This window comes from Erigeron canadensis, chromosome 6 (genome assembly GCF_010389155.1).
Source record: "Erigeron canadensis isolate Cc75 chromosome 6, C_canadensis_v1, whole genome shotgun sequence".
Taxonomy (NCBI): domain Eukaryota; kingdom Viridiplantae; phylum Streptophyta; class Magnoliopsida; order Asterales; family Asteraceae; genus Erigeron; species Erigeron canadensis.
In genome coordinates this window covers 34,785,099-34,800,177 of record NC_057766.1, presented here as the reverse complement: position 1 = coordinate 34,800,177, position 15,079 = coordinate 34,785,099, and the positions used below count along the sequence as shown (strand labels likewise).

Sequence of the window (15,079 nt, the reverse complement as noted above, 5' to 3'; positions counted from 1 at the left end):
TGTATGCGATAACATGTAAAGTTTGATATCGATTTTTTAAACATTTTTTATATAAATATCCTCATGCGTACTTGTATCTTTGAGTTTGAGAAAACCGTTTTAACCAATTGTATAAATATATAAAATTGAAGAAGTTAATAAAATATTGAAAACTATATTTAGATAAAAAAATAAAATTAAGTAGATATATATGTATCTAATAAGCGATGTTTAAAAAATAATCAATTATATATATGTCATATATACAAAAAGTAAAAAATAAATAAATAATAAACAATAAAAGGAGAATGAGTTATGTAAGCGAAAAGCATAGCAACAGCCTCAAACTCTTGTCTTGAAACTCAAAGACATCCCCTTCAACCATTATGTCAAAGTTGGTTGTTGTTAACTATTTGTGTACATATATTATATATTTTAAAAGGAAGGTAAGTATTTAATTAAAAAGACCTGGCACGCAAAACGGTGCAGGCTTTTTAGGATATGTACAATTGTTGGTTTAGCATGCAATCAACCAAAAAAATTATATGTTAGGGGTAAAGGATATGTGACTTCTCACTCAGTGAGTCAACTCTCTATTTCTGGACTCCAATGATCAGTCACCCATCACTACATTTTGTGAGACTCGTTTATCACATCATTACCATCCCATCATTACCACTCAATACATCTAAACTGAAAAAAGTAAACAAAGAAATGCATTCGGCCGCAACATGTTTTAAGTAACCACCATTCCATTCCATTCCCTTCTTTCTTTCCTTCCCTCCCTGGAAAAGATGGTTTATCCCTCCCTTGATCCCTTCCTGCACATGTATGTCACCTATACGAGTTATGTACTAGAACTCATACTTTTCCCAAATCATATATTATTGGTAAACACCACTTTGAAGATGGTTTGGAACAAGCACTTAACAACTTTCTCATCCTGTTATATCTATAATACTTTAATACATCAAACAACAACATTGTACATGTGAACAACTTTGTTTAGACCCTAGGTAGCTATGAAATGACTGACACCGTAGAGAAAGTTTGCACAAGCGACCAAAAATAGCAACATAGTGTTCGAACAAGATTTGAATCTATAACATCCAATATGTTACCACTACCATTTACGGAAAAGCTCAAATATCACCAAGCTAAATGTTCGGTGATTGTCTTATGCACGTCTATATTCATCTCCACAGTCACCAATCACTCTCATAAGATCTTTACCTTTACCCAAAACTTCTTTAATGCTGCTTACATCTTCTTCATCGAGTCTGAGTGAGAATATAGCAGTAGTGTCTTTAATATGTTCTGATAACCCAAGTCTGACACCCACCATTGACCCTGCCACAGATGGCTGCAATTGCAGACATGTTGGAATTGAGATTCCATGGTTTCAGTAAAACTAAGCTAATTGACAATGGAGCATTTGAGACAAACTGGATGAGTAGGTTTACCTGGTCTAGGACGTATTTTACAGCAACTGTTGGAATTGAGACTCCATGTTTCAATGCTACCTGATTGAGAGTTCGAAGCAGAACTTGAAAGAGACTCCATCCACCCCATGCATCAACCATCTGGCGTAATGACAGGATTGATTACATAACACTCACTGAAAGTCCATGATTTTCATTTACAAATCTTCTGAAGTTGCTTATACTTTAACTATCTTGTTCTTGATATGAGCATTATTGCTTGGAAATTTCATATTTCATGATTGTGACAAATGAAACATACCCTTTTGTACTTCTGTAGGGAAGGAGTGTTGAGTGGAGGTCCAGCAAATGGGATCGATAAGTTGGTATCCAAGAATTTCTCGGATAATAATCCACCCATTACTGTCCCATACCTGTAACAGAAACAGAACAAAAATTAATGAAACAAAGCTGGAAAAAATTTAGGCAGAAAACTGTTCACTTTAGCCTAAAGGTGAAACATATTTAGGCCAATAGAAAAGGTAGTATATAACTATATAAGAGATGCAAAAGTTAAGCCACTGAGTCATGTATGTGAGAGAAGATACGTTATAAGTTTTACACCAGTCAGCTGACAAAGTTCTGCCATTTTTTGTTGAGGTCGCATGTCAACAAGTGAATGTTGAACCTGATGACGGTAACAAACATACCAATAAGAAAATGGAACAGAACGCGATATACATATTACTAACTTATATGAGAAGTATTAGTATCAAAATTTATTACCTGATTGCTAACAATTGGAATCCCATTTTCCAATATAATCTGTAACCTCTCTGTATCAAAGTTAGTCAAAGCTACTGTCTTAATCTTACCTGCAAATCCAAAGATGAAGTTACCAAGTCTTGTCAGGAAGTTGTCAGAAGAGAAAGATATTTAACAAATATCAAACCTTCTTCTTTTAAATCCGTAAGATTTTTAAGGGCATCAAGATAGCCCTTATTGGAGTAATCCCACCTGGTTCAAAAACAAAAGGTCATTTCGAGTCAAGAATTATCCTAGAGTTATATTTTTTCCCTAGAATGGCTGCAACAAAAGGTGTAGCTTGAAAAGGTATGAGCATATTAATTTTCCATTTATTCTTTTCAGGAGTTCTGTTATTAGAAACAACCCGTGTTCCTACAATTAAGCATTACAAGACATTTAATATCGTGAAACTTCTTATTGGTATTTTTCTATTTTAAAAATGGGATGTCATCTTCTTACTATACCTATAGGCAAAGACGGAGCCAGAAATTTGTGTGCGAGGGGGCAATTTTAAAAGTTGTTTGTCATACTTATAAGAGTTGTACCCGAGAAAGTTAAAAAAAAAAAAGGGGCCCTAACTCGAGAATAGAATATGGGCTCTCAAAATAATTTTGTTCGTCACACCAAGTGTAACACTCATATTTAAAAATACCAGTTTTTTTAATTAATAAAAATCACACATGTCGGACAAAGTTTTATTAAACGAAAACATATTCATTCATAATGCAAGAAACCCAAAAAATATACTTCTTAGAAATAATTAGCTTGTATATGTATCTTTCCTACATAACTATTATGGTTATTATAATTAGTTGTTTGCAATAAATATATATAATTATCTGAAAGAAAATAAAATTTCCACAAACAGCTACACAATTAATGTACTACATATTTACATACCCAAACAAGGAAAGATTTTTATTAACCAATCTTCATTTTTTCTATTAAAAATCAAAACAACCCAAGTTTTCGATGACCAATGACTTCCAAAGAATATGCTTATGACACGAAGGTAACATTTGTATTTATTTTCTACTTATTTTTTCTTACTTTAGAAAAAAAATTATGAATATACCTTTTAAATTTTGAAAAATTACATTGTACTAAAATTGGAGTGGGGCCGCTGACCCCACTGCCCACATATTGGGTCTGTCCTTGCCTATAGGTGAGGATAAGTGAATCCTACGTGGCATTCATTTGACCTCTCCACGTCATTGGTACGTGGGTCATGAGTTACATGGCACTTTACACAACAACTATCATAAACATTTAATTAGAATAAAACGAAATTATGCGTACACATTGTCTCGAAACCGGATCTTGCGTGTAAGAGGTAGGCAATTAAGCCAATTAGACATTTATAACATTTTGTCCAACTTAAACAACCCCTCATCTCCAAACCTACCAATTTCATATTTAGTTTATATGATAGGCTATCTTAAAAATTAAATATTCTAAGTCATACGTAAATCTTTAAGCATTTTTGAACCTATTTCGCCCACTTCAATTTTAATTTTATTCTTTTTTCATGTTCTTGTGAATTCCTATTTACGAGTTAGAATTTTTTTTATTATTATTAGTTATTATTAGTAATTATCATTCTTTCATTCATTCCTTTATTTGCTAACTATTTTTAAATATTTTAATGTGTAGAAATTTTGTGAGGTGACCATATCCCCCCGTTCGATACATATAATAATATGCATGTTATGTTATTAATCTAACGATGTTTGCATCCACATTCTAACTCATTATATTTTTATAGTTGTCATTTGAAGTAGTTTTTTTCTTTTGGTGGTGCCATATTCTCTGAAAACTGGAATTCCAATAAAGTGGATAACATTCCGATAAGTAAAATTATTATTCTTTTTGTTGTTATATTTTATACATCTATATATTTTTATACCTTCCATTTGAATTTGCATATGATATTTGATTCAATGATTTAGGGATTCTTTTCTGCCATTAATTGTAGATTGTTTGATGAGTTGTCGGAACATTTGCTTCTTAAGTCATAGCTTACAAAGTGTGCAATATTTATTGTTTAGGTTCACCAACAAGATTTCTGAGAATTCAGCTCTACATTTATTGTTTATTGTTTATGCTATTGAACACTCACTATACTACATGGAATTTTTACACCTTTCGGTTGAGTTCTGCAAATGAACTTTGTGATTCGTAAAGGTAAGAATCACTCAATAAATTACTCAAACGTGCATCGCACAGGTGCTAACCTAGTACTAGAGTATATGACAAGCCTATACCAGTCAAAATGCTGTTTTTATTGGTAGTGCAAACTGTAGAGGTCTTGATTGTTTGGTATATAGGTCCATAATATATTATGCCTTTAGTACGGTGTTAATTGTCTGACTAGTCATTTTGTGTGTGGTAATACATAAATCACTACATTTTAGGAAACCTGCTACCTAAATTTAGTACACTAGTTCTAAATACAGTCTGGCCTAACTAACACACGGAGACACCTATTATTAGAAAGTAGAAACTGGTAGGTTTTTAGTCCAGTTTGTGAAACTATTCAAGTGAAAGTAAAATATGACAAAAACACTTATGAATTTGCAAGAGAGAACATGATACATACCAATGAAACTGAAGCATGTCTAAAGAAGCAACATCCATTCTCTTTCGTGAAATATCAATGTTTTTCCGGACATAATCACTCGTCATTTTAACTGGTGGTGGCACCCATTTGGTAAGACTGCATTCCATAACAAAAAAATTCAATCAGATAACATCATTATTATAAGCCAAGGCTTAAACAGCATGTCACGACGTCCAAGAATAAAGATCAAGTATAACAACCCTTTCACTTTTTCCAAATACTCAGGTGGACGTTCTCTGCGGACACGATTGATAAATAATCCATACAAATCTTCTGCAGGTCCATCTGCCATATCAAAACAGTATAACAAAACAAATCATAAACCGCAACAGCTGTTATATGGTATACATAAACACAAACATAACCGAAAACTGGTCAACAACATATATCCAACTAGAAGCTTATAAATTTACATATATCGGCCATATCGAAAGTACTAAAGCCAGCATCAGCATATTTCAACATAGCATCAACCGCATTATCCCTATCAATCTTTCCCCATCCACCACCAGTCTGCCACATCCCGTTAACGACACGACAAATCTCTAACGAATCCTTCCCATTCTTAACCACACTCACTTTCTTATCGTCTGTGGTCACACAGCAACAGGCCTTTCTAGACACCAATTTCCTAGTTTCAACTCCACCACTAGTCCTCAATATAATCGAATACAACGCAAACGAATGATTCAACAACATTGTCAAACTCAAACAGTAGCACAACAATAAAATAACAAATATATATACAGTTATTCAATCCGCATAACTTCAATATATAGATATACATTTGGCCTTTTTTAGTGATGAGATATTATTGAACCAGATGCTGCCACGTGTCACAACCACAATAACTTAAAAATTATATTCATGGTGAATTATTATATTTAATTTAAAACATAAATAGATTAAAGGATTTTTAAATTACAGTGATCAGCCATATCGAAAGTGGATAAACCGGAATCGGAGTAACTAAGCATAGCGTTAACGGCGTTATCACGGTCAATTTTGCCCCAACCGCCACTGGTTTGCCACATTCCGTTAAGTACTCTGCATATCTCAAGTGAATCATTTCCGTTTCTAACGGTGGTTATTAGTTGCTGACGGTTTCCAGCTGCGACTGATTCGCAGCGGACTTGAGTCCTGTGAGAGGGGGAAGATTTACGAGGCTGAGGTTTGGAGTAGCCGAGGCTGAGGGTGTGGACAGTCCGGCTTAAAGTGGTGGATGCCATGTTTATTTTTCAATTTTTGTGTGAAATATTTTTGGATGGAAGTTAGAATTTAGAGGTACACAAGATAACGTTGAACGAAAAATAATCTACAGTGTTTCGGATGACATCAGAACATCAGATGTGTCAATTTTTCTTGGCTCTTCATGTAAACAAATGAGATGGGTAGCCGCGTAATTAGCTAAATTTTAGTTGGAGATGTAAGTTGTAGCTAAACCTAGGTATTTTTATATTTTTAAAGATTAAAAGTTTCATCAAAAAGTTAAACTCTTGAAACGCTATTTCAAATAAAGTTTCATTTTAGAGATTTTTCTTTTAAATAAAGATAAAACTAGTTACATTCAAACAAATCTTTTATTAACATTTTAAGAGTTTTTAATTAAAAATAAAAAGCTAAAACTCCAAGCTCTTGAAAAGCTTGTGTCACACATAGCTTAAGTCTAATGTAAATAATGGAAAATGATGTTGTGTTTTTAAGAGGTACTTTCTTACACCGTTTCATCTTGTGATTTAATTTTTTCTCCGTTTCATCTTGTGATTTAACTTTTTCTTAGAAAAACAAATTTATTAACGGAATCAAGGTAACGTTTTTCTACCAGCTTTCCTATCTAACCATTGAATCATTTAAATGTCGGTAAACTAAAATAGCAATGTTCAATTCATGTGATATAAAAAAAAAAACACGAACAGCCACCCAAACCCGAATGACAAATAAGCCCATTTGCTTGGTTTGGAATGATCCACACGACTCACCTGAAAATGTATACCATTAACTAGGAACTAATAATTCCAAAACAATGTTTACCTATCCACAACAATATACGGGTATGTTTTAAACCCTTATACATTGTGTAATATAATATGTATATTTTTATCAGTGGTTAAAATATGGGAAATGATTAATCTTCATAACTAAATAGCATAAAAATCATCCTAATCATGAGATGATGACATGTAGAAAAACCAGAGGGCAAAATTAAGAAAGAGAAATAATGGATAACACATATTACTTTTTTATAGTTTTAACAGAATTTCTCCTATTTAAAAAGATTTATCATTTTCTTAATATATGTGTTATACATTTATCACTACCTCCATTACATAGATTTGGTATTAAGACCTAGCAATTCAAATTTGTCTCCTATATAAAACTTTTGCAAATGTAAACATGTCATGGGACTTAGGAGTGTTTCCAGCCCAAGAAGTAGCCCATAAGATTATACATACGTATTATACTGTAAGTAAGGATTGTTTTTAGTTCAAATCATCAAGATTAATATAAGCCCAATAAAAGTTTACTGTACAAACCATCCATAATACAGAGTTGTTTGTTTTTTATCAAAGTGAAACTTTGTAACATAGTTATAAATTATGAGTGACCATTGGCTTAAAACCCAGTGATCATGGTTATCTTCTAAATCCGGCCATTATGTGGGTTCTGGGGTCTTGAGGTTCTCATCTCAAAGGTATTTTTTAAGAATAGCTGAATAGGGAGTTGGAGGTCTAAAAATATTTGGTTAATATTGCCTCTAATATGTTTGAATCAAAATTCACTTTGCAAAATTTATATATATATATATATATATATTTTATAAATTATGAGTTATGACCTCTCAAACTTGTACAGATGCTTATTAGTTTTGTGTCAATGTTGGACACCTGGGCAACATCCACTATACGGAGGGCTGTTGTTATATCACCTCGGCCAGATGGCCCAAATTTATTAAAGCTTTCATTTTTTGTCATACATTGGTTACTTTTGGGTTGTTCATGAAGATTGATTAATAATCTCAATCTTTTGGTTTTGTTGTTGCAAATATCTATAGATCAACTAATGTTTTTGTTAATTATACTATTCGATGTTGCTAGTTATACGTTAGGTGACCATATAAAAATAAATCGTGGAAATCATAATTAGTTTAGTAGATTTTTTAAAAAAAGGTGAATGGGTAGAAAACTTGTTGTCCCATATACCATATATATTAATAGCCAGAGCGCACAAAGTATAATTTCTTCATTTGACTTTGGCTAGTTTTGAACATATGCTAGCTTTTAACGTTCATCTTTGGGTCCATCCGGGCACATGTTAACGTACGTTACTAATGGGGTTTCCAAATAGAGAAACAAGAACATATCTCATCTTATATAGCCTCTGAGTTATGCAAGACTAACCAGATCAGATTATTGTAGTCATAAATTACGGTTGATGAGACGTATTAATCTTTCGAAATCATACATTAAACTAATTTTAGGATCACACATGACCCTCTTGAGAAAGACAAGGAATTCTCCCCTGCCTGGCCGCCATACATACATGGATGTAAGCCTGGGAATTATAACACGTACCATGTCCTTGCGAGATTATGTCGAATTGTTAGTTGTCGTCGATGCAATTAAGCCTATTATTCAATGTCGTGTCAATTTGATTTTTCATTTCTTAGTCAAGACATATAAAATTTACTTACACAAAACTTATGGGAACGTACGTTTTGTTATTTGAACAATTAACTTGAAAATAATTAAGGAAGCTAATCATATGCACCATGGTTCATTTTGACACAACAAATATCTTGAATTCTTAATTAATGAATAATGCTAATACACATACATACATGTAGTTACACAGAAGAGGAGATTTTTGGTCCTTAATTAGAATGTATATATTTGCCGTTCAATCAACGACTATATATACAATAAAATAAAAGATAAATATTATATATATATATATATTTATGACACACTTGTAAAAAGAACGAGAATACATATGCATCAACTTGACATTGTGAGCTCGATCGATCGGCCTGCAATCATTTAAACACGTACTTCACAGCACCAGGAAGGTGTATACGCACAAAATAATCATACCAATCAATTGATTTTGGATCAAAATAGAAGATATTTGATTCATCCCCGTTTTCTCTAACCAGTTGACGGCGTAGTTTTTCAGTATTCATATCGTCGTAGCTGTTATATATATCAAATTAATGCAAATGATTAGTCATATTTGAAAAGAAATCAAACGGCGTGATAATTACTAGAAAACAATGATGAATTAACCAATTAATTAAGAAATCAACTTACAAGCTTTTTGAGAACAAATAAGGTTTGTATAGCTCAACTACCCGTAGAACAAAATTGATCTTCCTTTTAAGATTTGTACACGTTCCATTGAAAGCATGGCATAATGCCGAATTCACGACGCTCAAACCCTGAATGCAGAAAAATATATATATAAATAATTAATTGAAGGATGAACGAATTAATGAACAACGAGTACGTAATTAGTTAAAGATGGAGGGACTAGACATTAACATATAATGGCCGGGGGGATGAATATTTAATTAGCTAGCGTACCTGTAACGGTATCATGTAACGAAGAGCAAAGTATCGATGAAAGCTCTCCATGGAGTTTAACACCTTAATCTCGCCAACAATCACTGGCTTACCAGATTTGTTCACCCATGGATGCCTTGTAAAATACTCATAACCACTTTCTTGGATTCCTTTGTACTTCAAAGGGTTTGATACCGACGATCCAACGTGATATATCATTTCACATGGTTGATTTGCATGGGCTACCATTGTCGTGATCATAGCATTCACCACCATGTCCGCCGGTATCTGTCAATGGATAATCCATCATTTCGAGATTATGTAAAACTATTATTACAAACAATGGCGGTACCAAGGGGTGGGCGGGCAGGATGGACCGCTACCCTTTGAAAATACAAATAATCATACGTTTCTTTTTGAAAATATTTTCATTAACTTTAAGATTTTGCTCTTTTTTAATTTTGCTCTTTTTTCTTTCTTGTACCGCCTTAGATATTAGCAAAGAATATATATATATATATAACATGTAGTGAAAGTAAACCCACCACATCGATTGTGGATTCGGGGTCGCCAAGGAAGCACGATAACCTGCCCTTGCCATAACCAAGTGCCAAGCTATCAATTGTCCTGTACGTAGTTGCCAAATACAATTGAAGAACCTTTAATACTAATTTTACTATTTTTACAGAAATTTAATACGGAGTAATTAATATATTATTTGTTACAAGTTAATTAATTTGTGTTTGTAGAATATTATTATGTCATATATATAGCTTAATTATATATGAGAAGGAAAAGCGAAACTTACCGTACACCTTCAATCCAACCAGGAAAGGGTTCCTTATACGTGCTAAGTATAATGGTAGGCCGAAGGATGACCAACGGCATATTGCCTTTCAGGTGCCCAAGAATCATTTCTCCTAGTGCCTTTGTGAAAACATATGTATTTGGCCATCCAAATTTGTTTGCCCTATTGTTATACAGGTAATTAAATAAATGAAAACCTAAATAGACATATTGAATATATTACGAGTATATTATAGTGTAAAAAACAAAAATATGTATATATATAACACTTGATACAACACAATGAATTAAGGTGAGCTTCATATTTGTCGACTCGTAATTTTTGAGTCGACTCGATAACCTGATTTGTAACTTGGGACTCGTAACGTGACTCGACTCGTAAGAGTACGGACATTTGTATATACTACATAATATTGTATAATTATATATATTTAACGTATTTATAAGCAAAATATAAGTTGATTATTTTAATATATTACCTAAATATCACATATTCGATACTTTTAAGTCATAAACTTACAGTTTATCTCTAAATTTATATTAAAAGAATAAAAAAATGCATATATAACATACAAAATAATGTAACCATAAATATGATATACAATATATAACTATATTATCAAACTAAAACAATCATAAGTTTGTGACTCGTTTCAAATTCACACCGCGACTCGTAAGAGTCAGAGAAAAAAAAGTCACACGACGAGTCGCTTCGTTTTCGGTCTAAATCGACTCGACTCGTAACTCATAAGAGTCTAACAACTATGGTGAGCTTCGGTACGTGATGTTTCTCTTTCTTTCTTTTTTTAACGTCCATTGGATTAAGCTAGACCCCACATGTTCGCTAACGCATAATTTACTGAATAGTCCAAGTTCAGCAGGAAAAACCATGAAGTCTCAATCAATATTTAAATTCCCGACTTTAGAAGTACTAATTAAAGACTTGAATATCTAACCATTCCATCGGTAGATTTTTTTTTTTTGAAAGACTTGAATTAATCATTGAAGCGAAAATTTTAACATAAGCTAATTTTACATACCTTTTCAGCTCGATCAAATACCCAATAAGAATAAAACCCCTGATTAACCGCCCGAAAGCACAACACTAGTTAAAGAATAAAATCCAACCCCTGGGTTTGATCCGAAGAACTCACCAGATGCTTACTAACCATATTCCATCGGTAGATTTGGTGATGTGTCAAACAACTAAAAGTGCAATGCTATATTGCATTTTAATGAGCCTACCATTTATTTTTAATATTTATATTTATTACATGAAAACTTTTATGGTACGTACGTTAATATTAATGTTTTGATAACATAGCCAACGACTTCTATTTGTAGTAAATGCTAATGGGACACATTGTGATTAATGAGGTCCGAATTATCACGAAAGAAATTTTTATAAAGAATAAACTATTAACGTCAATAGGATAATGGATTAAATAAAAATCATTTTTTACCTTTCAATGCCCAGATCTTTCAAGGCCAATGTAATAGATTTCTCTGTGGCAGTTTCATCATAGCTAAGTTCTTTCAATTTTTCGTCAATGATCCTCTTCTCAGTATCGATGTCTAGTCCAGGTGCGCCGTTAAGTGCCTCCCCTAACCGATATGGAGTTTCTAGTATAAGCCCCGGTTTCTCACCAGAGACATAAGCTGCAGGTTAAATATATATAACTTCAACTTAATTTGTCGATCATAATTATTATGTAAAAATACATGTAGTCATATCCACAATTTATTTTCCCGGCCGGTTACCAAAATATATATCCATATTTTTTTTTATGACTTTTTGCTTTCGGACATTGGCTGGTTAATTAGTTAATGATTTGTGTTTAACAGATTTTTTTGAGAAATAAACTAGACCACAGAATAATATATAATAAACTTAGATTATACAAGTAATTAGTGTGCACACATATATATACTAACCAGTGGATACATGAAGAAGCAACTTTATATTGACGCACTTGGCAGCAAAATTGAAAACGTTTCTTGCTCCAAATGCATTTAAAGCTAGAGCAATGTCGTACCTGAAATCAAATGATTAGTTAGATTTAATTAATACTCTAGCTACTTAGTATATTTAAATCTTGAAGTTTTAATAATATGTAAGTAATGATTTAGAAAAAAAAAAAAAAAATTAAAAAAACACTTAAGGGACTACTCAATACATTCATCCAAAATAGATGTCTTAATTAAATTATCATTTATAGAATTGACATATATTATTATAAACATCAAATTGAGTGACCAGTTTATGAAATCTAGGAGATGATGCAATATATATTATTTTATATAGTATATAGGAAGGTAGTTGTACCTCTCATCAAAGTTGGTGGTGGCAGCTACATTCACAACAACATCAACGTCTCTCCACATCTCTTCAATCAAATTGTCGTCTTTTATTCCTAGATTTTCTTTTGTTATGTCCCCGGCGACCGGAGTAACCTTTTCCGACAAGAACGATTGCAGATTTGTACCATACTTCTCTTTTAACAGCTTAAACAAGTCCTTTGCCACTGCCTATATACATATATTTGTTCATGCAAATTAAAAACTATATTATTATTATTATTATTATTATTATTATTATTATTATTATTATTATTATTATTATTATTATTATTATTATTATTATTATATACTCCTATGTGAATAAAAATATCCGATAGTACGTATTATTTTATATATATTTTTTTTACCGCCATTTTCTGAATTAGGTTCACTAACCTAGATACTAGATTGTTTATCTTTGACTTTTATTGGTAAACGTACTATTCAATTCGCGATTTGTGTCGCCTACCCTTATGAAAACTTATCTAGATATATATAATAAATTAAAATTAATACTTATATTTTTATACTCCGCTAGCTAGATTATATATTAAACCACCACAAATTTATAACCTGATCGATCTTGAGTTGTGTGCAAAAATGAACATTAACATGCAGTCCCGTTTTATTGAAAGTTCACTTAATTTAACGACGACGACATATATCTCATTCAGCTCAAGATTGTACGTAGTCACGTCAAGCAAGACATAATAATTTAAACTTAATTTTTTTTGTATCTTAGCTTGTTGAGTTACATCACCACGTCTAAATTTGTCACAGTAACCATATATAGTATTGATCCCTACCGACCCTACGTACTTTAAGAAACTGTCATATATTAATTATATAAATATATATATATATAAATGTTACTCCATTAATTATTAATCATGTTATCGTCGTGAGACACATATAACAAATTCACAACATTGTATTTAATTTGGATCCATTGAAACCTTATTCTAGCTAGAGCTTGCCTTAAAAATTACTCGTAATTTCTAGATTGATTATATATATACAATTTGCCTGCCGTATATATATACTTAAAAACAACATGTAGTATATATATGTATACCTCAGTGTTGAAGCGTTGCAATGCGGATTTGGCATCCGCAGCCCTGACAAGAAGATATAACTTCTTTACATTTGGTTGAACCCTTAGAATCTTCTCCACAAATACTGCATGTACAACAATGAAATATTCTTAAATATTATTTTGACCTTGGCCATGCATATAAAAAAGAAGCAACCATCACTAATTAACAAACTATTCAATAAACTCATCATCTTTATTAAATAATTGCTAACTACGTACATAGATGATCGATCGAGAAAGGGTTCAAAACTTCACTTTGGAAATAAACGGCAATTAATAGATTTTTTGTAAGAGAATAATAGCCAAACGCGAGCGTAACAAGTTTGCAAATAAGATGATCGATCACATGTACTATGTCGAAGAAAGCTAGTGTATTACGAGTAATTAATTACTAATTACTTCATTTACATATAATTAACTATCTTCTTGTATCATCATGAACATTATTGCCGAGTGTATACATAAATATGCATATACATATATAAACATATAAATTAAGAGGGTTAGAAACCGATACTTTTAGCGAGAAAACCAGTAGCACCGGTGACTAGAATGCTTTTGTTATCGAGAAAATCAAGAATGCTACCCATCTCGGCCATTTGTTCCAAGTGTGATAATGCTTAGTGATCAAGAAAATAATATATATATAAGTCTATATATAAAACCTTTGAAAAGATAGCAAGAAGAAAATCACTTTGTGAGATAGGAAAAAAAGAGACGCAAAGAAATTTGTGAAGAAGAAGCTAGGACTCAAGTAGTAATATATAAAGATCGATATGGAAACAAATTAATAAGGTGAAATGAGAAAAGGGAAGGATACAAGTGGCGATAAAGGAATGGTAGGTCCCCCAATCAATATTAATTTTTCTCAGATTTTTTTGGTTAAGATAAGTATATATATATATATATATATACTCGTATATAAATATAAATAATAAATATAAATATAAATATTTTCATGCTTCTCATTTAGACCGTCAAGATACATTCCACGTAATTAAACTTATAAAATAATGTAATTGGTAAAAATGTTGCTTATTTGGGATTGCTTGGTGATGCATATGTATCTTCGTTAATTCAATAGTGATAACACACATGTGACTCGGCTCGTGTTTTTTAGATTACCGTATGGTTTCGAATTTTGTTCTTTAATTTGTGTAATAATTTCTGTAAGGGGGTGAAAGTTTAATGTAACTAAAATTTGAATTTCATTCTTTTAACCTTTTTGGTTGAAAGAAAATGAAAGAATTAAAATTTTAAACATTTCTTTAAATTGTTTCGTTCATAGAAATAATTTCCATTACAAGTTGAATTGATAGTCTAGCTAGTATTTCAGTCTTTTATATTAATTAAACAAAATTGTGATGATATCATTTCATTTTAAAGAAGACTTTTTAATATATAATCTTTATATTTGATTATTATAATATTATTTTAGAGTTAAAAGTAT

The 15,079-nt window shown here is 31.7% G+C and overlaps 2 protein-coding genes across 3 annotated transcripts; both read right to left on the bottom strand.

Annotated features, from left to right (window-relative positions):
• Nucleotides 1-905: 905 nt before the first annotated feature.
• LOC122603182 (1-deoxyxylulose-5-phosphate synthase YajO) lies at nt 906-6,159 on the bottom strand. Of its 2 annotated transcripts, none has more exons than XM_043775819.1 (9): nt 5,753-6,159; nt 5,028-5,112; nt 4,807-4,923; nt 2,353-2,417; nt 2,187-2,275; nt 2,009-2,088; nt 1,723-1,834; nt 1,443-1,562; nt 906-1,342 (listed from the first exon to the last, which is right to left on the bottom strand). In XM_043775819.1, exons 1-9 carry the CDS (start codon nt 6,054-6,056, stop codon nt 1,157-1,159), a joined length of 1,158 nt encoding a protein of 385 aa, XP_043631754.1. In that variant the 5' UTR covers nt 6,057-6,159; the 3' UTR covers nt 906-1,156. The 2 variants fall into 2 exon arrangements, with proteins under 2 accessions (XP_043631754.1, XP_043631755.1); XM_043775820.1 differs by lacking the exon at nt 5,753-6,159 and adding an exon at nt 5,241-5,560.
• A 2,442-nt stretch (nt 6,160-8,601) lies between these two features.
• Nucleotides 8,602-14,357, bottom strand: LOC122605488 (fatty acyl-CoA reductase 3-like). The gene is made up of 10 exons (XM_043778440.1): nt 14,147-14,357; nt 13,609-13,712; nt 12,520-12,722; nt 12,129-12,229; nt 11,657-11,852; nt 10,195-10,356; nt 9,932-10,013; nt 9,408-9,674; nt 9,135-9,262; nt 8,602-9,017 (listed from the first exon to the last, which is right to left on the bottom strand). The coding sequence occupies exons 1-10, from the start codon at nt 14,226-14,228 to the stop codon at nt 8,861-8,863; spliced, it is 1,482 nt and encodes a 493-aa protein (XP_043634375.1). The 5' UTR covers nt 14,229-14,357; the 3' UTR covers nt 8,602-8,860.
• Nucleotides 14,358-15,079: the final 722 nt, after the last annotated feature.